The following is a 23,556-nucleotide window of genomic DNA, read 5'->3' as shown; positions in this document are numbered from 1 at the left end:
AATGGCACATTTAACCCGGTCAGCGCCGCGGTCCCCGGTGCACTAGCACACCCAGCAAAGCTGAGGTGTTGCCGTGCGCGGTCCCCACAGGGATACAGAGTACCTTCACGTAGCAGGGCCATGTCCCTGAACGGTACCCGGCTCCTATCCAGCAGGCTCCACAGGAGTTGTGGATGAAGCACGGTCTCAGTGCCTGGAGACCGATAGGATCCCACTTCACCCAGAGCCCTGAGGAGGATGGGGAAGGAAAGCAGCATGTGGGCTCCAGCCTCTGTACCCGCAATGGATACCTCAACCTTAACACCGCCGACAAGAGTGGGGTGAGAAGGGAGCATGCTGGGGGCCCTATATGGGCCCACTTTTCTTCCATCCGACATAGTCAGCAGCTGCTGCTGACTAATCTGTGGAGCTGTGCTGTGCGTGTCTGACCTCCTTCGCACAAAGCAAAAAACTGAGGAGCCCGTGGGAGCACGGGGGGTGTATAGGCAGAAGGGGAGGGGCTTAACACTTTTGAGTGTAATACTTTGTGCGGCCTCCGGAGGCATAGCCTATACACCCCAATTGTCTGGGTCTCCCAATAGAGCGACAAAGAAATAGGCTTTTATTTTACCTGGTGGAAACATGTGTAATCAGGAGTTGTCCTAGTATTGTACAACCCCTTTAGGCTATGTGCGCACTAAGCGTTTTTCGCAGTGTTTTTGGGCTCAAAACTGCATGACTTTGCTTCCCCAGCAGAGTATCACTTTTCATTTTTAATCACCAATAGTTAGAGAACAATACCCATGCCACACCATTAAATATATAGAACCACTGGTAATATTGTGTAACAATCATATAAATATATAATCATCAGTGTGGGGGTATATTGGACCAATAGGACCATTCGGATATAAATATATATCACCAAAAAGAGGAACAGAACAAAAGGTCATAAAAACAATCTTTATTAATATTCGTTTAAAAACAATTAAACATTTCATGCATATACCATTTTAAAAAAAGCTCTACATTTCCATTTATCTATATATTAAAAGTCACGGCTGGTTATGCAACCTCCTTATAACATCAACGTTACAATATATTTTGGAATAATCACTGTACGGTTGTCTCTTACCTATACTTAAACTAGCCACTCCTAGTCAATCGTCACATCGCTGTGATATGTCGATGGGCATATGACGCGTTCTGACACTATATCCCACGTGATCTCTTACTTAGTATGGCCACTACGCATGCTTACAACTTTTGCACTCACTGGCTTATCACATACATTTAAACTTCGGAAAGACCTGATGACTCCACCCCCTGAAGAAGACTGCAACGAAACGTGCGCGCGTCGGGTTGTGGGCGTCACGTCTAACCTAGGAAACAGTACTTCACTAAACTACCGGGTAAATATTTCACTACCATGTGTATCTCTGTGTCGATTCCGACACCTTGAATGTTTTGTCGTTACATAGAACGGTTTCCTTTATGAATTGCATTTGTTTACTTAGGTCTGGGTAAACTACTCTGGTTATATTGGTGGCAACAGGCGCTGGACTTTTTGTGGCATGACCTCTGGCCGCACTCTCTCTAGTGCTTGATGCTCTTACATATAATTACATTCAAAACAACCTTCCTTAAGCCTTGCACTTTACCCATACCCTTGTATGTTTAACATACAATTATCTTCAGGACGCTCTCCTTCCAGCTAATGGTTGTGTTTATTTAAAATAGTATATGCATGAAATGTTTAATTGTTTTTAAGCGAATATTAATAAAGATTATGTTTTTATGACCTTTGTTCGGTTCCTCTTTTTGGTGATATACACTTCATTTTTGCTGTCTGCACACAAAAAAACTGGACGTCAATTCTCTCCTACGTTTTTAATTCATGCAATGCATTGGAAAATCACAGCAAAACGCAGCCCAAAACGCATCGAAACACGGTAAAAATGCATGCGTTTTTCCGCGTTTTTTGAGGCCAAAAATGCAGCGTCAAAAAAACGCTGTGTGCGCACATAGCCTTAATATCCATAGATCTCAACAACGTGGATCTGGTGATATCTGCCTCCGCTCGATTCATTGTCTGCGAGATTAGGTGGAGTACAGCAGTCTGCTATTTCTGATAGTCCCATAAAAACGAGCGATCGGCGGATTCCTGGTCCCAGAGACCTATTCTCTAGATAGTTGGGTGTCAGAAGCCCAGCGATTAATTTAACCCTTACTTTGTGGATACAAAACAACACTATCTTGGGACTTACGCTAAGTTAACACTTCCGTTGTTTTGCATCAGTCATAATCCTTCCCTGTGAGAAATTACGGTATCCTGCAAAATATTCTGCAGGAATCCGGTTTTTGCCCATAGGCTTCTATTAGCGACGGATTGTGACTGATGGCCTTGCGTTGCATCCGCCGCGTGACGGATCAGTCGTTTACTAACTTTTTTTGTGAGCGGCGGATTGTTTTTTTACTGTGAGCATGCGCACAGTAAAAAACCATGATCGCCTGTAAGTTCAGTTCCAGAGGGCGGAACGATTAGCTGATTGGCCGCTTTTGTGAACGATCAGCTGATTGTCCGACGGTCATCTTTTGTGAAGATCATCGATCACAAAAGCTGGCCGATCAGCTGATCATTCACAAAAGCCGGCCACCAGTAAAACAGTAAAAAAAAGAAAAAAAAAAAAATGTTTTTTGCAGCATCAGTCACATCAGTTGTGCCACTATCTGCATCGCATCCGTTGCATCAGTCACACAACTGATTGGGACTGATGCAAAACAACGAAGTGTGAACTTAACCTTAAAAATAAAAAAAATAAAAATAAAGCTTCCACACAGGGATATAGCTGTAACCTAATAACATAGGTCTCATTTCATTTTTCACGATGCAATTCCAACCAAACCCAGCAGGTTATGGCTTTACTTTTAGGAGAGTAACAATAACCGGTCTGTTTAGACAGAAGGCTAAAATTAGGGTATTTACTAGATGCTGGTCCTGTAAATACTGCGGGAGGTGGAGGAGAAATGGATGCAGCTATTTCAGCAGTCTTACAAGATAAGTTACTTACCTCTTGTTCAATATAATGCAACATGTAGGTCCATGTAGTGAAATCCTCGGGATTTGCCTCCACAGCCTTCCAATACTTGTCAAATTCTGCAGGAAGAGGGGGCTCGGGCTTCACCTTCTCAGGCGGTTCTGCCGCCACCTCCTCCACTTCACTGGTGGCGGCATCTTGTTCTGGAGATTGCTCCATTGAAGTCACCTCTAATATATCTGTATTGTCTTTAGTAGGCTGTGGAGCCTCTGCAGCGTCCTCTGATTTTTCCTCTGGGTCCTGGGTCACAGGACTGGGGTCTGGCGTTGGGTCCTGCATGTTGGCACGATAGTTTTGTGGATCTAAACGAAAACAATATATTATATATGTATAGAAGCCAATAGCACACCGACCGTGGCACATACAGGATGTAACATGGCAGCAAACTGAGGAAAATTCCTCCATGGATTACATTATAGGACCCAGGTTGGACTATTCATGTATAAAATGTCAACAGGAACATATCAAAGTAAGTCAAAAGCATGCTGGGAGTTGTAGTGCAATGACAACTGAGGGGGGACACATTAAAGGCTTTTCTTATAAGGATCCAACCACAACAAGTCTAATTATAGAGCGCATCCTTCCAGTTAATGGGGAAATCCAGCCAGATACTAATGACATTACACGAGTACGGTCTGATCCCAGGCAACTGTGGATTATAAAAACCTCTAGTGAGAAATCAATCTCCTTGGAGAGCGCTCAAAATTCTGTGATCAGAAACCTGATAATATAAGCCAGCGCTCCCCAACCTGTGGCTTTCAGTAAAGTCGGGTCGTCCACAGCTGTCCAAGCATGCTGGGAGTTGTAGTCAGACAGACAGAGGAGCACAGGATGAAGACTGCTGTTCTAAGCTAATGTTTTTCTACATATAGCTTTTCAATTAGACATTTGTGTTAGATCTCTAACAAATCTCTGTGCAGCAGCCAAGGGGTACAAGTCTCAGTAGCGTCATTGTAACAAGGGTTTTAATAATGATGGCCTATACTTAGAGGGGTATTCCCATCTCTAAGATCCTATCCCAATATGTAGTAGGTGTGTAATAAAAATATTAGCAAATACGTCCAATTAGAAGTGTAGTATAGTTCTCCTAATATAGCCATGTCTCTTACCTCATCTGCAGGGCACTGCAGCTTAGGTATCCATGGTTATATGCACTCATAGTGAAAGTGGTTGTAACAAGCAACTAAAAATACCCTGCACATGAGGTAAGCGACATGAGCTAAGAGGGCCGCAAGGAGCCAGAGAAAGAGCGGAGGGCCGCAAGGAGCCAGAGAAAGAGCGGAGGGCCGCAAGGAGCCAGAGAAAGAGCGGAGGGCCGCAAGGAGCCAGAGAAAGAGCGGAGGGCCGCAAGGAGCCAGAGAAAGAGCGGAGGGCCGCAAGGAGCCAGAGAAAGAGCGCAGGGCCGCAAGGAGCCAGAGAAAGAGCGCAGGGCCGCAAGGAGCCAGAGAAAGAGCGCAGGGCCGCAAGGAGCCAGAGAAAGAGCGGAGGGCCGCAAGGAGCCAGAGAAAGAGCGGAGGGCCGCAAGGAGCCAGAGAAAGAGCGGAGGGCCGCAAGGAAAGGATTAAACACACCTATGAAAAAGGGATAAGAGAACAATTTTTTTTTTTTTTTTTGCTAAAGAGCTATCCTTGGATTCAATTGGCTCTGGTGTCTACATTCCGGTCTGGATCTGACACACCGGAAATACCTGCTGAGCCACCCTCCGGAAGAAGTGAACTGCCATACTCTGGGACTGGCTAAGCGCAGCACACTGGGGGGGGAGGTAAGACACTAACGGACACTTTGAATGTTCCAAACCAGAGCCATGGGAGAATGTCTACACAGTGGCTTCAGGCCGTGCTGTACTTATGTGCAGCCAGCACCAGCCTCTAACAGCGCAGATCGGGGCTAGCTCTCAACTTTACCTGCCATTTTGAACACCTTTTTATTATAGATCCAGACTTCACAGATTGGTCAAAATACTGCACCATTTAGTGTAACCTTTTTATGTATTACAGGTGGCTGCATTGTGCAGCAGATCGATCGGTGTCCAGATCCTGCGACCTCCACCGGTCTATTAAGACATCGCTCTGAAGTGCATGGCTCCTGTACAGGCCCAATATGATGTGGACATATCTCTACAACACTCTGAAAGCAATTGTACAGACCCACAGGCTTACGATCGAGCCCGTGTGTCAACAAGGGCAGGGGCGACGCTCTGAGCAACCAGCGAAGGCCTCAGCACTGGACCAAGGATCAGCAACACCTACAGCAGCCTGGAATATAGGAAAAAAGCTGTATTCAAAGAGTCATGCTAAGGCAGGGGCGCCAATCACCTCCCTGTGCAAAGGCGCTGTCATGGTGGCAAAAAGTGACTTCTCAGCATCACCATCTTACAAGACATAAAAAAAAATAAAAAAATAAAAAAAAGGGGGAATTGTATAGTGACAAGAAAGAAGGGAGTAACAAAAGGGAAAAATAAGGCTGCGGCGGAAAGAGTTATAATCACATGTAGAAAAGAAAGAAGCATCTGGCGAGTTAGGGGTTAAGCTCCTCGCGGAGTCGCCATGGCCGCGGCCCGGGCTCCCCTCACACTCGGGCGCCTCCCGCCATTTTTCTCCTCACACACACACACACGTACCGGCGGCTATGTTCCCCCGGTCCTCCCGTGCGTTCCCTCTCACACACCGGCCTCAGGCCTACACATCCACCTAGGAAAACGATGCTCCAGCCGGGAACCAGTGCGGGAAACAACTGGCAACACGCCGCCTGAGACGGCCGCTTCGCCCTACGTCAGCACGTCGTCACGTACGAAGAGGAGGTGAGTAATATTAACGGCGTCAGTATCCAGCGTGGAACGCAAAGAACGTGGTGACGTGGCGCTTGTTTATGCACGGCACGCTGCAGGAGGAGCGGCTGGCTTGATGTCGGTGCTGGCTGGAGCCGCCCCCCGGGGCCCCGCTGCTGCGGCCGCCGCCGTTCTCCTGGGCTGAGTACGAGCTCCGACAGCGGGTGAGGCGCTAGTGTATTGGAGCGGAGCTGCAGAGCGGCTCCGGTGGGGCAGCTCGCATACTATTGGCTGTACGGGCGTCCAATGACAAACAGCGCTGCCAAACTATCCCGTCACCAGCACCGCAGCCTCCTGCTGTACTGAGGCTGAGCCGGTCACGTGACCTTCTCACCGCTCTGTGTGGGCGGACGGCACGTGGTCAGACTGCGGGGGGCACTGGTGACTCTGCTCCCTCCATGCGCTGGTGTCGCCGCCCTACTCTGGCATGTGTCTGTGCTGACATGTCTCTGTGCTTCCCAGGGGTCCCTTCACTACAGGGCTGTTCTCCAGGCCCGGGCGCCGCCCCTCGTCCCCTTTGGCCCGGGCGCCGCCCCTCGTCCCCTTTGGCCCGGGCGCCGCCCCTCGTCCCCTTTGGCCCGGGCGCCGCCCCTCGTCCCCTTTGGCCCGGGCGCCGCCCCTCGTCCCCTTTGGCCCGGGCGCCGCCCCTCGTCCCCTTTGGCCCGGGCGCCGCCCCTCTTCCCGTTTGGCCCGGGCGCCGCCCCTCTTCCCCTTTGGCCCGGGCGCCGCCCCTCGTCTTCTTTGGCCCGGGCGCCGCCCCTCGTCTTCTTTGGCCCGGGCGCAGCCCCTCGTCTTCTTTGGCCCGGGCGCCGCCCCTCGTCTTCTTTGGCCCGGGCGCAGCCCCTCGTCTTCTTTGGCCCGGGCGCCGCCCCTCTTCCCGTTTGGCCCGGGCGCCGCCCCTCGTCTTCTTTGGCCCGGGCGCCGCCCCTCGTCTTCTTTGGCCCGGGCGCCGCCCCTCGTCTTCTTTGGCCCGAGCGCCGCCCCTCGTCCCCTATTGGGGCCCGACTCTTTCCCTCGTCCCCTATTGGGGCCCGACTCTTTCCCTCGTCCCCTATTGGGGCCCGACTCTTTCCCTCGTCCCCTATTGGGGCCCGACTCTTTCCCTCGTCCCCTATTGGGGCCCGACTCTTTCCCTCGTCCCCTATTGGGGCCCGACTCTTTCCCTCGTCCCCTATTGGGGCCCGACTCTTTCCCTCGTCCCCTATTGGGGCCCGACTCTTTCCCTCGTCCCCTATTGGGGCCCGACTCTTTCCCTCGTCCCCTTTTGGGGCCCGACTCTTTCCCTCGTCCTCTAATAGCATATAGGCTTCTGATATCTCAGGATGGTGATATTTGGCATGTTTTTTCTTTGGGGAGGGGGGAATAACTGCACATCCCTTAAAAATGTAACAAAAACATATCACTAAAAGCTGCAGTTCGGCGCACACACGCCGGAGACCTCGCACGGCTGTAGGGGAACCCACCCGCTCCTCTATGGTAACACCCCCCCCCCCACTTGATTTTTAGATTTACACTGTGATTCTCTTTTGCACAGGATGAAGACATTGTTTCAAGAAATCAGAGCTTCCATAAAGAACAACTCTGAGCAGGACCGCTCCTTCTGGAGGCCGGTACTCCCATGGGGAGGGGTTTTCACCATTAAAGCAGGCAGGAAGGCCGTGTCTTGTATGCCGCTGTACGTGGAGATCACGCTGAAGAACACCTGCACCATCGACGGCTTCTTAATGCTGCTGTACGTTATCTTACGTGAGAATCAGACATTCCCCCGGGAGCTGTCGCTCTACTTGGGCCGGGAGTTTGTAGATTGCTTCCTCCATCTGATGGACACCTACAGCTTCACCTCGGTAAAGTTGCTGTGGATATGGGACAAGATGGAGAAGCGGCAGTACAAGTCGGGGATACACAAGGCCACTCTGGAGATCGACCTGTTCGGTAACGAGCATGAGAATTTCACCAGAAATCTGGAGCGTCTGATGGCCACGATGCAAGAAAGTTACTGCTCCAACCCCAGATGCCCGCTCCGTGCCAGGAAGTGCCACATGCAGACCATTCTCATCAAGTAAGGGAGGTGTCCCTTCTGGTGGGGGTGGTGTTTCATAGTCACCCAACATTAAGCCTCAGAGGATTGAAGTATGAAAAAGGTGTTGAAAGCTTCCTTAGGTCCTGCTCTGGTTATAACAGTGTATTCCACTTGCGGGCCTACTCGTGTACTGGGGAGGGGGGGAGCGGAACTCCTCGTGCACTGGGGAGGGGTGGGGGTGCGGGACTCCTCGTGTACTGGGGAGGGGGGTGCGGGACTCCTCGTGTACTGGGGAGGGGTGGGGGTGCGGGACTCCTCGTGTACTGGGGAGGGGGGTGCGGGACTCCTCGTGTACTGGGGAGGGGGGTGCGGGACTCCTTGTGTACTGGGGAGGGGGGTGCGGGACTCCTCGTGTACTGGGGAGGGGGGTGCGGGACTCCTCGTGTACTGGGGAGGGGGGTGCGGGACTCCGTGTACTGGGGAGGGGTGGGGGTGCGGGACTCCTCGTGTACTGGGGAGGGGGGTGCGGGACTCCTCGTGTACTGGGGAGGGGAGTGCGGGACTCCTCGTGTACTGGGGAGGGGTGGGGGTGCGGGACTCCTCGTGTACTGGGGAGGGGTGGGGGTGCGGGACTCCTCCTGTACTGGGGAGGGGTTGGGGTGCGGGACTCCTCGTGTACTGGGGAGGGGTGGGGGTGCGGGACTCCTCGTGTACTGGGGAGGGGTGGGGGTGCGGGACTCCTCGTGTACTGGGGAGGGGTGGGGGTGCGGGACTCCTCGTGTACTGGGGAGGGGTGGGGGTGCGGGACTCCTCGTGCACTGGGGGTTGACGCAGTACATCGCTTGCTTTGGGGGGGACGTTGCTCGGGGGGTGCAAGACTCCTCATGCACTCGGAAAGAGCAAGACACCGCATGCACTGGGCAGAAGGTGGATTGGTGGGATGGGATGGGGCACTCCTCGTGCATGGAGTGGTGGGTGGAGTGGTTGCGGGACTCCACATGCCCCAGGCAGAAGCAATCTATCACCTATAATAGAATTATCCTCATGAAAAATTCATGACCCTTTTATCAGATTGTTGGGGGTCACACAGGGACCCTTCTCCTTTTTCTACAGTAAAGGCCAAATTCTGATGGCTGATATCTCCAGACTGATCTGGGGTCTTCTGACCCGCAATTTGACAGCCTCCCATAGACATACCGTAAATTAGGCTGTCAATATCCGGTCAGGAGAACCCCCTCCCCTCCCCTTTTCTCAGCCAATCCAAAGTAAGCATTTTCTGGTTTCTTCCTCGTTCTCCTCCCTGCTCGTTCAGTGTCAGTATACTGCATGATCTAAACTATTGGCGATATTTAAAAAACACATCATACGTTAGTCTGATAGGGGCAAAAATGTACAACAAATAAAGTGTATGAGGAGTTCTCAGCTGTGTATACAGTCCAGACAAGCCTCTACAGCCGCTTACTCTTCATCAGCCTTCTACCAGCACTATAGGTAGCCTGCCCACCCATGCAAATTGTCTGGGTGTAGCCACAGCCCATGCATTAGGGCAAAGTTTAGTCCTACAAGTCGTCGTCTCACCTGTCTGTTTCCCCTCCAGCCCTCCCCATGACATACCGCACGGAGACCTCATTCAGATGGCGGTGGATGAGCTGTTTTGTTCTCGGATTGAAGTATGTGAAGAGATTGGGTGAGTGACCCCCAAGGACTAGTGCACTACAGGAAAGAAACGCCATTCTTCTTCAAAAGTAGTTACATTTATATTTAAAATAACATTTGGAATAGATGGGGGAAGGGGTTGTTTCTTCATCGTTCCTTATGGGAGACCCAAACCATGGGTGTATAGCTTCTGCCTCCGGAGGACACACAAAGTACTACACTCAAACGTGTAGCTCCTCCCTCTGGGCTATATACACCCCCTGGATGACAATCTACCCAGTTCAATGCTTTGTGTCAGGAGGATCACACACACACATGCATTCTCTGATTTTTTTATTTTTATTTTGATTTTAAAGATATGGAAGAAAAGCAGGTCCAGTCTGGACTCCCGGCATGTCCCTTCTCACCCCACTGTGTCGGCGGTGCTGTTAAGGTTGACTTTACAAGACTGGAGCCTTCACATGCCGCGCTCCTTCACATCCTCTGAGAGGCTCTGGTTTGAAGTGGGAGCCGTCTCGGTCCTCTCTGCTTGCAGGAGACCGGTCTCCATCCGCAGCCCTGTCTGGTTCCTGCTGGAAGGAGCGTTTAACCCCCCCCTCAGGGACTGGCCCTGCGTCTCAGAAGCTAAGTATTGAGACGTTTTTCAGGGGTCCCGGGTACTTTTATTAAGGGGAAAGTGTGTTTTTTTATCTTTACTGTAAATTCCGGCCGGTTCTGGGGGTTTCCCCTGAGAACCGCGCCGAAGGTGCCTGCTCGTCGGCCGCATGTTAAAATCTAGGCCCCGGCTTCTGTTTGGGCCTAGTTTCGGTTTCACCTCTGCACGTCATTCAGGCAGGGGAATAGAGTGGCGCCGCCCACCGGCCGGCCAGCAGAGGGGAGTACACTCCTCTCTGAGGAGATGTTCCCCTCCCCTGCATCTCTCCTTAGCCCTCCGGTTTCCCGCTCTTGGGCTAATCTCCGCCCCCCCCTCCTCCTCCCAGCGCCATTTTCTCAGCGTTTATCACACTGATCGGCGCTGGATGCTGCAGCTGCTGCTGTTTATGAAGGCTGACGCTTCACTGGGGGTCTGAGCTGTGGAATCCGGAGGGCACACAGAGAGCGGTCTGGTAAGCCACAACCTCTGGTTGTAGGCTTTATTATACACTCTCAGGACATTCTACAGGAGTGTATTTTGGCTGCAGAGCTTCCTCCTCAGCAGCATGTCTGTCACCCGGAGCAAGGCTGCAAACATGTACGCTATATACACTGTGTTACGGTTGCTGCGAGCACTGGAGACTATGTCCAGATTTCTTGCTACTGCACATGTGCGAGCGCTGGAGACTAAGTCCAGATTTCTTGCTACTGCACATGTGCGAGCGCTGGAGACTAAGTCCAATCTTGGAGCCATTGCACATGTGCGGGTGACATCATCGCTGACACGAGGTCACATGTCTCTGACACCTTCTATGCCGATTGGTCGCTGATCATGTGCTTGTGACGTCTTGCTCGGTGATAGGCCAGCATGACGTCACTCCTGTCGTTCTGGCAGCGGATTGGCTCTGGTGTCCTCCATCTTGGATGAGGCACAGAGTCTATATAAGACCCTGACACACGCCGCATGGTGCTCAGTCCTCTTGGTTCATGCATATGAGTAGACGCTCTGTGCGCGTTCCTCTAGGCATTCCTCTGTCTATGCTAGGTGAGCGCTACCGGCAGGGTAGCGTTCTTATACCTTACAGCTTCGGCTGCTGTCCGTATCCTTACCTCTTAGGGGAGCGGACATAGGCAGGTGCCTGAGGCACATGGTCTGGCTGGGCCTTGTGATTCTACTCGTAGGTGGACGTTGCCGCTAGGGTAACGTTCCTTATACTGCGTCTGGCAGTTGTTCGTATCCTCGCACACTAGGGGAGCGAACAGAGGTAGGAGCTTTGTGCGGCTTACGCTGCTGTTCGTCTCTTTTGCACCACTAGAAGAGCGGACCTAGGCAGGTGCCATATCTAGTGGTTCGTGTCCTCGCACACTAGTGGAGCGAACGCAGGTAGGAGCTTTGTGCGGCTTACGCTGCTGTTCGTCTCTTTTGCACCACTAGAAGAGCGGACCTAGGTAGGTGCCATTTCGCACACATTGCCTTTGTCTCTGTGATTATTAACAGAGATCATTCCACACACCCTCCAAGTAAGGGAGGAATTGCTTTACTTACTTATTATATCCTTCTGTGAGTTAACAGAGGTATTGCACTCTGCTATAGTCTGCAGCAAAGTCTTTGCACGGTGGACCCTGACTGTCTGTCTGATACTCCTTTCGGTTATTATCAGACAGCCCCCCGTAACATTAGGACTGAGCCAAGGGTCTGGCAGTTATGGCAGAATATCAGCAGTTACACCGTTACATACAAGTACTTGAGTCACGGCTCAAGAGTATAGAGGATAAACCTCAGACCATGGTGACATCTGCACATGATCCTCGACTTTCTCTGCCAAACAGATATTCTGGCGATGCCAGATCATGTCGTGGTTTCATTAGTCAGTGTCAGATACACCTAGAGGTCAACTCTTCTCGATTCTCTACAGAGAGGTCCAGAGTAGGCTTTATCATCTCCTTACTTCAGGACAAAGCCTTAGAATGGGCGACTCCCCTATGGGAGCGCTCTGATGTTACTCTGAGACATCAAGACTTTCTTGATGCTCTTAAGGCGGTATTCATGGGTCCGCAGGTTACCCATGATGCGGCCCTGAGACTGTTAGATCTATCTCAGGGTTCGTTATCCACTAGTTCTTATGCCATTGCTTTTAGAACTCTGGTGGCAGAACTAGATTGGCCAGAGAAGGTGTTGATTCCTATCTTCTGGAGAGGGTTGGCAGGCTATGTCAAGGATGCCTTTGCTACTCGTGAGGTCCCTGCTTCTCTGGAGGACTTGATCACAGTAGCAACGAGGATCGATGTACGCCATAAGGAACGTAGACTCGAGGTCTCTTCCTCACGCCCTAAGCATCGGGCTATTCCAGTTGTTGAGGGTCTACTACCATCTTCCTCAGCATCTGAAACATCTCCCACTCCTATGGAGTTAGGTCATACGTTCTCCAGACTACGCAAGTCTGGTCCTCCTATATGTTACGTATGTCGTCAGGCTGGGCACTATGCCAACAAGTGTCCTAGTCGTCAGGGAAACTCCCTGGCCTAGTAACCATTAGAGGGGGGTTACTAGAGACGTCTTCTGCACCCTCTAAGTGTTGTATCCCAGGTCAGCTCTCGTTATCTGAGAATACATGGCCTATTATGGCTTTTGTGGATTCCGGAGCTGACGGGATTTTTGTGTCCTCAGGATTTGTAAAGGGACACAATATTCCCTCTATCATGTTAGAGGCGCCTATTCCTGTCCGTGTTGTTAATGGAACTATGTTGTCTGACTCCATTACATTGAGGACAGTTCCCTTGCGCCTTTCCCTGTCTCAGGGTCACATAGAGGAGATTTCTTTTCTTGTTTTGCCTGAGGGTATAGACGACGTCCTTCTGGGTCTTCCATGGCTTCGGACTCATGCTCCTCACATTGACTGGGAGTCTGACAGCATTATTAGTTGGGGTTCGAAATGTCAGTCCCGATGTCTTCCCTTACCACCTAAGGTCGTTGCGGTTGCATCAACTGATCTCTCTCCCATACCTACACCCTATTTGGATTTCACTGACGTGTTCTCCAAACAGGGTGCTGAGGTTCTTCCACCCCATAGGCCGTATGACTGTGCCATAGACCTTATCCCAGGTTCGGTTCCACCTAAAGGCAGGGTTTACCCCCTGTCGATACCTGAGTCGGAGGCCATGTCGACCTATATAATAGAGAGCTTAGAGAAGGGGTTCATTCGTAAGTCTGTCTCTCCCGCGGGAGCTGGGTTTTTCTTTGTTCGAAAGAAAGAGAGTGATTTGCGTCCCTGCATAGATTACAAGGGTCTCAACGCAATCACAATAAAGAACAAATACCCATTACCTTTAATTTCGGAGCTCTTTGACAGACTGAGAGGAGCTCAAGTTTTTACGAAGTTGGATCTGCGGGGTGCGTATAACTTGGTACGAATTCGAAAGGGTGACGAATGGAAGACCGCTTTTAACACCCGAGACGGTCACTATGAATACCTCGTCATGCCTTTTGGGTTATGTAATGCACCCGCAGTATTTCAGGACTTCGTAAACGATGTGTTCAGGGATTTACTGTTATCCTCAGTAGTGGTGTATCTGGACGACATCCTGATTTTTTTTCTCCTGATCTGGAGACTCATTGTCAGGATGTCGTTCGTGTCCTTTCCCGTTTAAGGGAGCACTCATTGTTTGCTAAACTCGAGAAATGTGTATTCGAGCAGTCCTCATTGCCTTTTTTGGGTTACATTATCTCACAAGAGGGTCTGGCTATGGATCCTGCGAAGCTCTCTGCTGTCCTGCAATGGTCCGAACCTCATTCCTTGAAGGCGGTGCAACGCTTCTTAGGATTCATAAATTATTACAGGCAGTTCATACCCCATTTTTCTACTTTGGTGGCCCCTTTGGTGGCCTTGACTAAGAAAGGTGCTAATCCCAAAGCCTGGTCTACTGAGACATCTCAGGCTTTTGAGGCAGTAAAAAGACACTTTTCAACTGCTCCCGTTCTTCAAAGACCCGATGAGAGTAAGCCCTTCCTCTTAGAGGTTGATGCCTCTTCAGTGGGTGCTGGTGCGGTCTTGTATCAAAAGAACGGTGCAGGTAGAAAAAGGCCGTGTTTCTTCTTTGCTAAAACCTTTTCACCGGCAGAGAGAAACTATACCATTGGGGATAGGGAACTGCTCGCCTTGAGATTAGCCTTGGAGGAGTGGCGTCACTTGCTGGAAGGAGCGAAACATCCTTTCCAGGTCTATACAGACCATAAGAATCTGACGTACTTACAAACCGCTCAGCGTCTGAATCCTCGCCAAGCCCGCTGGTCCTTGTTTTTCTCCCGCTTTCACTTCTCCATCAACTATTTGTCTGGGAGTAAGAATAACAAGGCAGACGCCCTGTCTCGCTCTATGCTTTCTACCCAGGAAGAGATTGACGAACCTCGTCTTATCCTTTCCCTCCAGGGTTTTTCATACGCTCTCCCCTGTGACGTTAGACCAAATCCCACCGGGCAAGACCTTTGTTCCGCCTGATCGACAGAATGATATACTGTCATGGGCCCACACCTCAAAGGTGGGTGGGCATTTTGGTATTAGGCGGACACGAGAGTTACTGGAGAGGTGGTATTGGTGGCCACACTTAGCCAGCCACGTCAAGAGATATGTCGGTTCCTGCTACTCGTGTGCTCGCAACCGTCCATTACGGCAGAGACCGGCTGGGCTCTTGCATCCTTTACCAGTGCCAGATAGACCATGGGAGGTGGTAGGCATGGACTTTGTGGGTGATCTTCCATGTTCACAGGGACATAGATTTGTGTGGGTCATTACGGACCATTTCTCCCGGATGGTTCATCTCGTACCGTTATCGAGAATCCCATCTTCCAGGGTACTAGCCAAACTATTCCTCAAGCATGTCTTTAGGCTTCACGGGATGCCAGATCGTATCATTTGTGATAGAGGCCCGCAATTTACTTCCCGTTTCTGGCGAGATCTTTGTAGCCTTCTGCAAATTGAGTTGAATCTCTCTTCGGCATACCATCCGGAGACTAATGGTTTGGTTGAACGTACCAATCAATCTATGATTATATACCTTCGACACTTTGTTGCTGAGAACCACGATAACTGGTCCTCCCTCCTACCCTGGGCAGAATTTGCCCTTAACAATTCGCTGGCTGAGGCCACTGGGCAGACACCGTTCGTACTCAATAATGGGCAACACCCTAGGGTACCGGTACCGTTTCCCGCTGCTGCACCTCCTCCTCTTGTGGCCGACTGGGCAACTAATGCCAGAGAGGTTTGGGATCGGACTCAAGAGTCGATCCAAGCAGCTAAGGACCGTATGAAGACGGTGTCCGATCGGTTTCGCCGCCCGGCTCCTGTCTTTTCTCCAGGGGACTTTGTGTGGCTCTCTGCAAAACACGTGAGACTTAGAGTGAGCTCTGTCAAATTTGCTCCTCGCTTCCTGGGTCCTTATGAGGTTCTTCGACAGGTAAATCCTGTAGTCTATCAATTGAAGTTACCTGTCCATCTTAGGATTCATGACAAATTCCATGTCTCACTGCTAAAGCCGGCTATTTTACCTCACGCTCGTGAAGTGCACTCTCCTGTCTCTGATTCCTCTCGCTCTAGCTATGAGGTACGAGCCATAGTTGGTTCTAAGATGGTTAGAGGGCGCAAGTTCTTCTTGATAGATTGGGAGGGCTATGGCCCGGAACATCGCTCTTGGGAGCCTGAGGAGGCTGTCCATGCTCCCGACTTAGTTGCCGATTACCTGCGTCGCCGGGAGGGGGGCCCTTGAGGGGGAGGTACTGTTACGGTTGCTGCGAGCACTGGAGACTATGTCCAGATTTCTTGCTACTGCACATGTGCGAGCGCTGGAGACTAAGTCCAGATTTCTTGCTACTGCACATGTGCGAGCGCCGGAGACTAAGTCCAATCTTGGAGCCATTGCACATGTGCGGGTGACATCATCGCTGACACGAGGTCACATGTCTCTGACACCTTCTATGCCGATTGGTCGCTGATCATGTGCTTGTGACGTCTTGCTCGGTGATAGGCCAGCATGACGTCACTCCTGTCGTTCTGGCAGCGGATTGGCTCTGGTGTCCTCCATCTTGGATGAGGCACAGAGTCTATATAAGACCCTGACACACGCCGCATGGTGCTCAGTCCTCTTGGTTCATGCATATGAGTAGACGCTCTGTGCGCGTTCCTCTAGGCATTCCTCTGTCTATGCTAGGTGAGCGCTACCGGCAGGGTAGCGTTCTTATACCTTACAGCTTCGGCTGCTGTCCGTATCCTTACCTCTTAGGGGAGCGGACATAGGCAGGTGCCTGAGGCACATGGTCTGGCTGGGCCTTGTGATTCTACTCGTAGGTGGACGTTGCCGCTAGGGTAACGTTCCTTATACTGCGTCTGGCAGTTGTTCGTATCCTCGCACACTAGGGGAGCGAACAGAGGTAGGAGCTTTGTGCGGCTTACGCTGCTGTTCGTCTCTTTTGCACCACTAGAAGAGCGGACCTAGGCAGGTGCCATATCTAGTGGTTCGTGTCCTCGCACACTAGTGGAGCGAACGCAGGTAGGAGCTTTGTGCGGCTTACGCTGCTGTTCGTCTCTTTTGCACCACTAGAAGAGCGGACCTAGGTAGGTGCCATTTCGCACACATTGCCTTTGTCTCTGTGATTATTAACAGAGATCTTTCCACACACCCTCCAAGTAAGGGAGGAATTGCTTTACTTACTTATTATATCCTTCTGTGAGTTAACAGAGGTATTGCACTCTGCCATAGTCTGCAGCAAAGTCTTTGCACGGTGGACCCTGACTGTCTGATACTCCTTTCGGTTATTATCAGACAGCCCCCCGTAACACACTGCATGTAAGCTCATTCTGCCAGAGCCAAGCACATACCCACATTGTGATGCCTGTGCTAATATGGTTGTGTCTCAGCCTGGAGCCTCCTCAGGGGTCCCTCCGGCTGCTCCGGCCCCGGTGGCTGAACCCCCGGCCTGGGTAGCATCCTTTTCACAAGCTATTTCCCAGTCTTTTGCCGACTCCATGGGGCAGCTGTCCCGGACACTGCTGACCATGCATCAGCCCTCTTCTCAGGGTGCCTCTGCTGCTCCGAGCTCTGCAGAGCCCTCAGAGCATGTCCTAGGACCCTGTCCCCCTAAACGGAGACGCAGGGATCCTTCTCCTTCCTCTTCCCACGGCTCTGATTCACGTGCCGAGGTGCAGGGCGAGGAGGATTCGTTTACTGTGGGCTCAGACGCTACCTCTATGTACCCCATTGACTTGTCTGAGGGTGATGCGGATGTTAGTGACTTGATTGCGTCCATTAACTCCGTACTGAACCTCAACCCACCAGAGTCAGAGGAACAAGCCTCTCTGGTAGAGATACACCAGTTTACCTCACCTAAGAGAGCTAGGAGCATGTTTTTTAACCACTCCAGTTTTCAGGCCACTGTTACCAAGCCCAGGGCCTGTCCTGACAAACGTTTTCCGAAGCGTAGTTCTGATGACCGTTTTCCTTTTCCACCAGAGGTGGTTAAGGAATGGGCCCAGTCCCCAAAGGTAGACCCTCCGGTGTCCAGAATCTCAGCCCGCACAGTCGTTGCTGTGGCTGATGGCACTTCTCTTAAGGATCCCACTGACCGCCAGGTTGACCTTCTGGCCAAGTCTGTATATGAGGCGGCAGGAGCCTCGTTCTCCCCGTCTTTTGCGGCAGTGTGGGCTCTTAAGGCAGTCTCTGCCTCTCTGGCGGAGATACATTCCCTCACCAGGGACTCTATTCCTGAGATGGACGCCTTAACTTCTCAAGCTTCGGCTTTTGCATCCTACGCCATGTCTGCCATCCTGGAGGCTTCTCACCGCACGGCGGTGGCCTCCGTTAACTCCCTCGCGATCCGCAGGATCCTATGGCTTCGAGAGTGGAAAGCAGACGCTTCCTCTAAGAAGTACCTTGCGAGTCTTCCTTTTGCTGGGTCCCGGCTGTTTGGTGAACAACTGGATGAAATAATTAAGGAAGCTACTGGCGGGAAGAGTACTTCCTTGCCACAAACTGAAGCCAAGAAACCTGTCCAGGGCAGGAACCAATCGAGGTTTCGTTCCTTTCGTTCCTCTAACTGGTCATCCTCTAAGCCCTCGACCTCGTCCACTACCGCAGCCAAGGATCGTAAATCCAACTGGCGCGCGAAGCCGCGTCCTCAAAAGACCGGAGGAGCCGCTGCCACTAAGGCAGCCTCCTCTTGACTATCTGGCTGCGCCAGCAACGTCCTTGGTCGGTGGCAGGCTCTCCCACTTTGGCGACGTGTGGCTTCAACACGTCTCCGATCAGTGGGTGCGGGATATCATCTCCCACGGCTACAGGATAGAATTTTCTTCCAGCCCGCCAAACAGATTTTTTCTGTCCACCCCCCCCCTGCTCCAAAGCCGCCGCCTTCTCTCAGGCCGTGGCATCCCTGCAGGCCAACGGTGTAATTGTTCCGGTTCCCGCCCGGGAACGGTTCAGCGGTTTCTACTCAAAACTCTTTCTAGTCCCCAAGAAGGACGGTTCCTTCCGGCCCATCCTGGATCTCAAGCTTCTCAACAAGCATGTCCAGGTACGGCATTTTCGCATGGAATCTCTGAGATCGGTCATTGCTTCAATGACCCAAGGAGATTTTCTGGCATCCATCGACATCAGAGATGCCTATCTGCATGTGCCTATTGCGGTTTCACACCAGCGTTGGCTACGCTTTGCAATCGGAGAGGAACATTTCCAATTCGTGGCTCTCCCCTTCGGCTTAGCCACGGCCCCTCGAGTATTCACCAAGGTCATGGCAGCAGTGGTCGCGGTCCTGCACCTCCAGGGGTTGGCAGTGATCCCTTACCTGGACGACCTTCTAGTCAAGGCCTCATCCAGTGCAGACTGCCAGCGGAGTGTCTCGCTCACTCTCGCCACGCTCGTTCAGTTCGGGTGGCTTGTCAACCTGCCCAAGTCCACTCTGACCCCGACCCAGGTGCTTATGTACCTAGGGATGCAATTCGAGACTCTGCCGGCACTTGTCAAGTTGCCCTTAGTCAAACAGCAGTCCCTTCGTCTGGCAGTGCGCTCTCTGCTGAGGCACCACCGTCATTCCATCAGACACCTCATGCAGGTGCTGGGTCAGATGGTGGCGTCAATAGAAGCGGTTCCCTTTGCCCAGTTCCATCTGCGTCCCCTGCAGCTGGACATTCTCCGCTGTTGGGACAAGCGAATCTCTTCCTTGCACAGGCTGGTGGCTCTGTCGTCACAGACCAGGAGCTCCCTTCAGTGGTGGCTTCGGCCCCTCTCTCTGTCACAGGGACGCTCCTTCCTGACTCCGTCCTGGGTGATCCTCACCACGGATGCCAGCCTCTCCGGTTGGGGAGCAGTATTTCTCCATCACCGAGCACAGGGCACTTGGACTCCGTCCGAATCAGCCCTCTCGATCAATGTGCTGGAGATCAGAGCTGTGTTTCTAGCTCTCCTAGCCTTTCACCACCTGTTGGCGGGCAGGCACATTCGAGTTCAGTCAGACAACGCGACAGCGGTTGCCTACATCAATCACCAGGGCGGGACTCACAGCCGTCTGGCGATGTTGGAGGTTCAACGAATCCTCCAGTGGACGGAGGACTCCAAGTCCGCCATATCTGCAGTCCACATCCCAGGCGTGGAAAACTGGGAGGCCGATTATCTCAGCCGTCGAACCGTGGACAGCGGCGAGTGGGCCCTGCATCCGTCAGTGTTCAGATCAATCTGCCGCAAGTGGGGCACTCCGGAAGTGGATCTAATGGCATCCCGGCACAACAACAAGGTTCCGGTTTACGTGGCTCGCTCCCACGATCCTCAAGCCTTCGCAGCGGACGCACTGGTTCAAGATTGGTCTCAGTTCCGTCTGGCCTATGTGTTTCCCCCTCTAGCTCTCTTGCCCAGAGTTCTGCGCAAGATCAGAATGGAGGACCGTCGAGTCATAATCATTGCTCCGGACTGGCCCAGGCGAGCTTGGTACCCAGACCTGCTCCGTCTGTCCGTAGGGGTGCCGTGGCATCTCCCGGACCGCCCAGACCTTCTCTCTCAAGGTCCGTTCTTCCACCAGAATTCTGCGGCTCTCAGATTGACGGCGTGGCTCTTGAGTCCTGGATCCTGACGGCTTCAGGCATTCCCTCTGAGGTCATCTCCACTATGACTCAGGCTCGGAAGTCTTCCTCGGCCAGGATTTACCACAGGACTTGGAGGATTTTCCTGTCCTGGTGTCGCTCTTCCGACCATGCTCCTTGGCCGTTCTCCTTGCCGACCATCCTGTCTTTTCTACAGTCCGGTCTACAGCTAGGACTGTCCCTCAATTCCCTCAAGGGACAGGTGTCGGCTCTGTCGGTATTGTTCCAGCGGCGTATCGCCCGACTGGCTCAGGTGCGCACCTTCATGCAGGGCGCATCTCGCATCATTCCTCCTTACCGGCGGCCCTTGGATCCCTGGGACCTTAATCTGGTCCTCACGGCCTTACAGAAACCCCCCTTTGAGCCTCTCAGGGAGGTTCCTTTGTTCAGACTTTCACAGAAAGTTGTTTTTATAGTAGCCATAACTTCTCTCAGGAGAGTTTCTGATTTGGCTGCGCTCTCTTCGGAATCCCCCTTTTTGGTGTTTCACCAAGACAAGGTGGTTCTTCGTCCGACTCCGGACTTTCTCCCTAAGGTGGTGTCTCCTTTCCACCTTAACCAGGACATTTCATTGCCTTCTCTTTGTCCGGCCCCTGTGCATCGCTTTGAGAAGGCGTTGCATTCCTTAGATTTGGTGCGGGCGCTCCGAATCTATGTGTCACGCACCGCCGGTTTTAGGCGGTGCACCTCACTTTTTGTGCTAACCACTGGTCAGCGCAAGGGTCTCGCTGCTTCTAAACCGACCCTAGCTCGTTGGATCAGGTCGGCTATCACCGATGCCTACCAGTGTTCTCAGGTGCCTCCTCCGCCAGGGATTAAGGCGCACTCGACCAGAGCTGTCGGTGCCTCCTGGGCTTTCAGGCACCAGGCTACGGCTCAGCAGGTTTGTCAGGCTGCCACGTGGTCCAGTCTGCACACTTTTTCGAAGCACTACCAAGTGCATGCTCATGCTTCGGCAGATGCGAGCTTGGGCAGACGCATCCTTCAGGCGGCTGTCGCCCATTTGTGAAGTTAGGTTTTGCCTACTTCTCAGTTTGGTTTATTTCCCACCCATGGACTGCTTTGGAACGTCCCATGGTTTGGGTCTCCCATAAGGAACGATGAAGAAAAAGAGAATTTTGTTTACTTACCGTAAAATCTTTTTCTTCGGCGCTCCATTGGGAGACCCAGACGATTGGGGTGTATAGCACTGCCTCCGGAGGCCACACAAAGCATTACACTAAAAAGTGAAAGGCCCCTCCCCTTCTGGCTATACACCCCCCGTGGGATCACGGGCTGCTCAGTTTTCAAGCTTTGTGCGAAGGAGGTCAGACATCCACGCATAGCTCCACTGTTTAGTCAGCAGTAGCTGCTGACTATATCGGATGGAAGAAAAGAGGGCCCATACTAGGGCCCCCAGCATGCTCCCTTCTCACCCCATTCCGATTGGCGGTGTTTGTTAAGGTTGAGGTACCCATTGTGGGTACGGAGGCTGGAGCCCACATGCTGCTTTCCTTCCCCATCCCCCTGAGGGGCTCTGAGGAAGTGGGATCTTACCGGCCCCCAAGCCCTGAGGCCGGGCTCCATCCACAGACCCATAGAACCTGCTGGATACGGAGCTGGGTACCGTTCAGGGACAAGGCCCTGCTACATTCAGGTACTCTGTGTCCCCGTATGGACAGGCCGCGCACACTCCAGACTTGCTGGGTGTGCTAGTGCGCCGGGGACAGTAGCGCTGCGCGCTGGGGTTACAGTCACTGCAGTTTCTCTGAGGGACTTTATATGTTGGGGACTGCCGCGCCGGCCGCCCCTGGAGCGGCGGCGCGGCTGAGACTTGTGGTGCGCCGGGGACTTAGCGCCGACCGTGCTTTTACGACGGCGGCGCTTATAAATCTAGTCCCCGGCTTTTTGCGGCCTAGCTCCGCTTCGTTCCCGCCCCCACCCTGTCAATCAGGGAAAGGGAGAGACGCTGTTCTATAGTCAGCGCCGAGGGCTGGAGTCTTATTTACATACTCCAGCCCTCTCACTAGGCACAGTGGGACGCAAGTTTCCCGCTTTTCGTCTGGACACACCCAGGGCCCGCCCCTCTCCACAGGACGCCGGCAGCCATTCCTGCATGCAGTCTGGCTGGAGAACGGACACAGGCTCTGGGAGACCCAGACAAGGGATTTCTGGCGACCACACACCCGCGTTAAGCGGGCGGTAAGCAGCACATTAGTGCTGGCCCCACTAGTGCCACAGTGTTATATTGGTGTATTTTTTTCTCTATACCATATATATATATATATATATTGCACTGTAAGGTCGCTTCTTGGCTGTATACCCTATATTGCTCTGAGGAGACGACAACATGTCATCCGCAAAACGCAAGGGTGCCAAGACACAGGCTGTATACACTGCTTGTGCCGCTTGTGGGGCTGATCTACCGGCAGGTTCCAATGACCCCCATTGTGTGCAATGTTCGGTCCCTGTGCCACTTCGTCAGCCGCAGTCTATGGTGGTAGTGGCCCAGGCAGAGTCAGCGGTGAACCCTGTCCCGGTGACGGGGACAGAGTTTGCAGTTTTTGCTGACAAGATGTCTGTCACTATGACAAAAATCCTAGAGACCTTGCAGGCCAGGCCAGTTACTCAGACCATGGACACTGCTGCGTCAATGTTCCCCGGTCCCCCTCAGTTGGAGTTAATCCGTGCTTCAAGGGGGTCCCAGGCATCTCAGGCTGAAGGCTCTGACTCAGATGACAGTCCCAGGCAGCCTAAGCGAGCTCGCTGGGAGAGACCCTCCACGTCATCACGCGGATCAGGGTCTCAGCTAGAAGAGTCTCTGCATGATGAGACAGAGGAGGGTGATCAGGAGTCTAATCCTGACGCCGCTCTCAATCTGGATACTCCTGATGGTGACGCCATGGTAAATGACCTTATAGCGGCCATCAATAGACTGTTGGATATTTCTCCCCCAGCCCCTTCAGCAGAAGAGGCAGCTGCACAGCAGGAGAAGTTCCATTTCAGGTATCCCAAGCGTAAACTGAGTACTTTTCTGGACCACGCTGACTTCAGAGAATCAGTCCAGAAACACCATGCTTATCCAGACAAGCGTTTCTCCAAACGTCTTAAGGATACACGTTATCCCTTTCCCCCTGACGTGGTCAAACGCTGGACCCAGTGTCCAAAGGTGGATCCCCCAATCTCCAGGCTTGCGGCTAGATCCATAGTTGCAGTGGAGGATGGGGCTTCACTTAAAGATGCCAA

The 23,556-nt window shown here is 52.4% G+C and overlaps 2 protein-coding genes across 3 annotated transcripts in view; one reads left to right on the top strand and one right to left on the bottom strand.

Annotated features, from left to right (window-relative positions):
• Positions 1-5,876, bottom strand: part of PRPF39 (pre-mRNA processing factor 39) — a 169,675-nt gene extending 163,799 nt beyond the window's left edge. The window contains exons 1-2 of the mRNA XM_075331092.1: positions 5,698-5,876; positions 3,051-3,379 (exon numbers count right to left, since the gene is read on the bottom strand). Of these exons, the coding sequence (XP_075187207.1) occupies positions 3,051-3,356 (306 nt within the window). The 5' untranslated portion in view covers positions 3,357-3,379; positions 5,698-5,876. The remainder of the gene's footprint in view (positions 1-3,050; positions 3,380-5,697) is intronic.
• Positions 5,877-5,941: 65 nt separating this feature from the next.
• Positions 5,942-23,556, top strand: part of DORIP1 (dopamine receptor interacting protein 1) — a 37,971-nt gene continuing 20,356 nt past the window's right edge. Inside the window, exons 1-3 of one of the 2 annotated variants that reach the window (XM_075331093.1) lie at positions 5,966-6,068; positions 7,439-7,963; positions 9,522-9,611. In XM_075331093.1, coding sequence (XP_075187208.1) covers positions 7,440-7,963; positions 9,522-9,611 — 614 coding nt within the window. In that variant the 5' untranslated portion in view covers positions 5,966-6,068; position 7,439. Of the gene's footprint in view, positions 6,069-7,438; positions 7,964-9,521; positions 9,612-23,556 lie in introns of both variants that reach the window. The other variant, XM_075331094.1, reaches the window with a different exon arrangement.

Source organism: Anomaloglossus baeobatrachus, chromosome 12 (genome assembly GCF_048569485.1).
Source record: "Anomaloglossus baeobatrachus isolate aAnoBae1 chromosome 12, aAnoBae1.hap1, whole genome shotgun sequence".
Classification (NCBI taxonomy): domain Eukaryota; kingdom Metazoa; phylum Chordata; class Amphibia; order Anura; family Aromobatidae; genus Anomaloglossus; species Anomaloglossus baeobatrachus.
The sequence above is the reverse complement of the archived record's forward strand: the minus strand, read 5'-3'. Positions and strand labels throughout refer to the sequence as shown.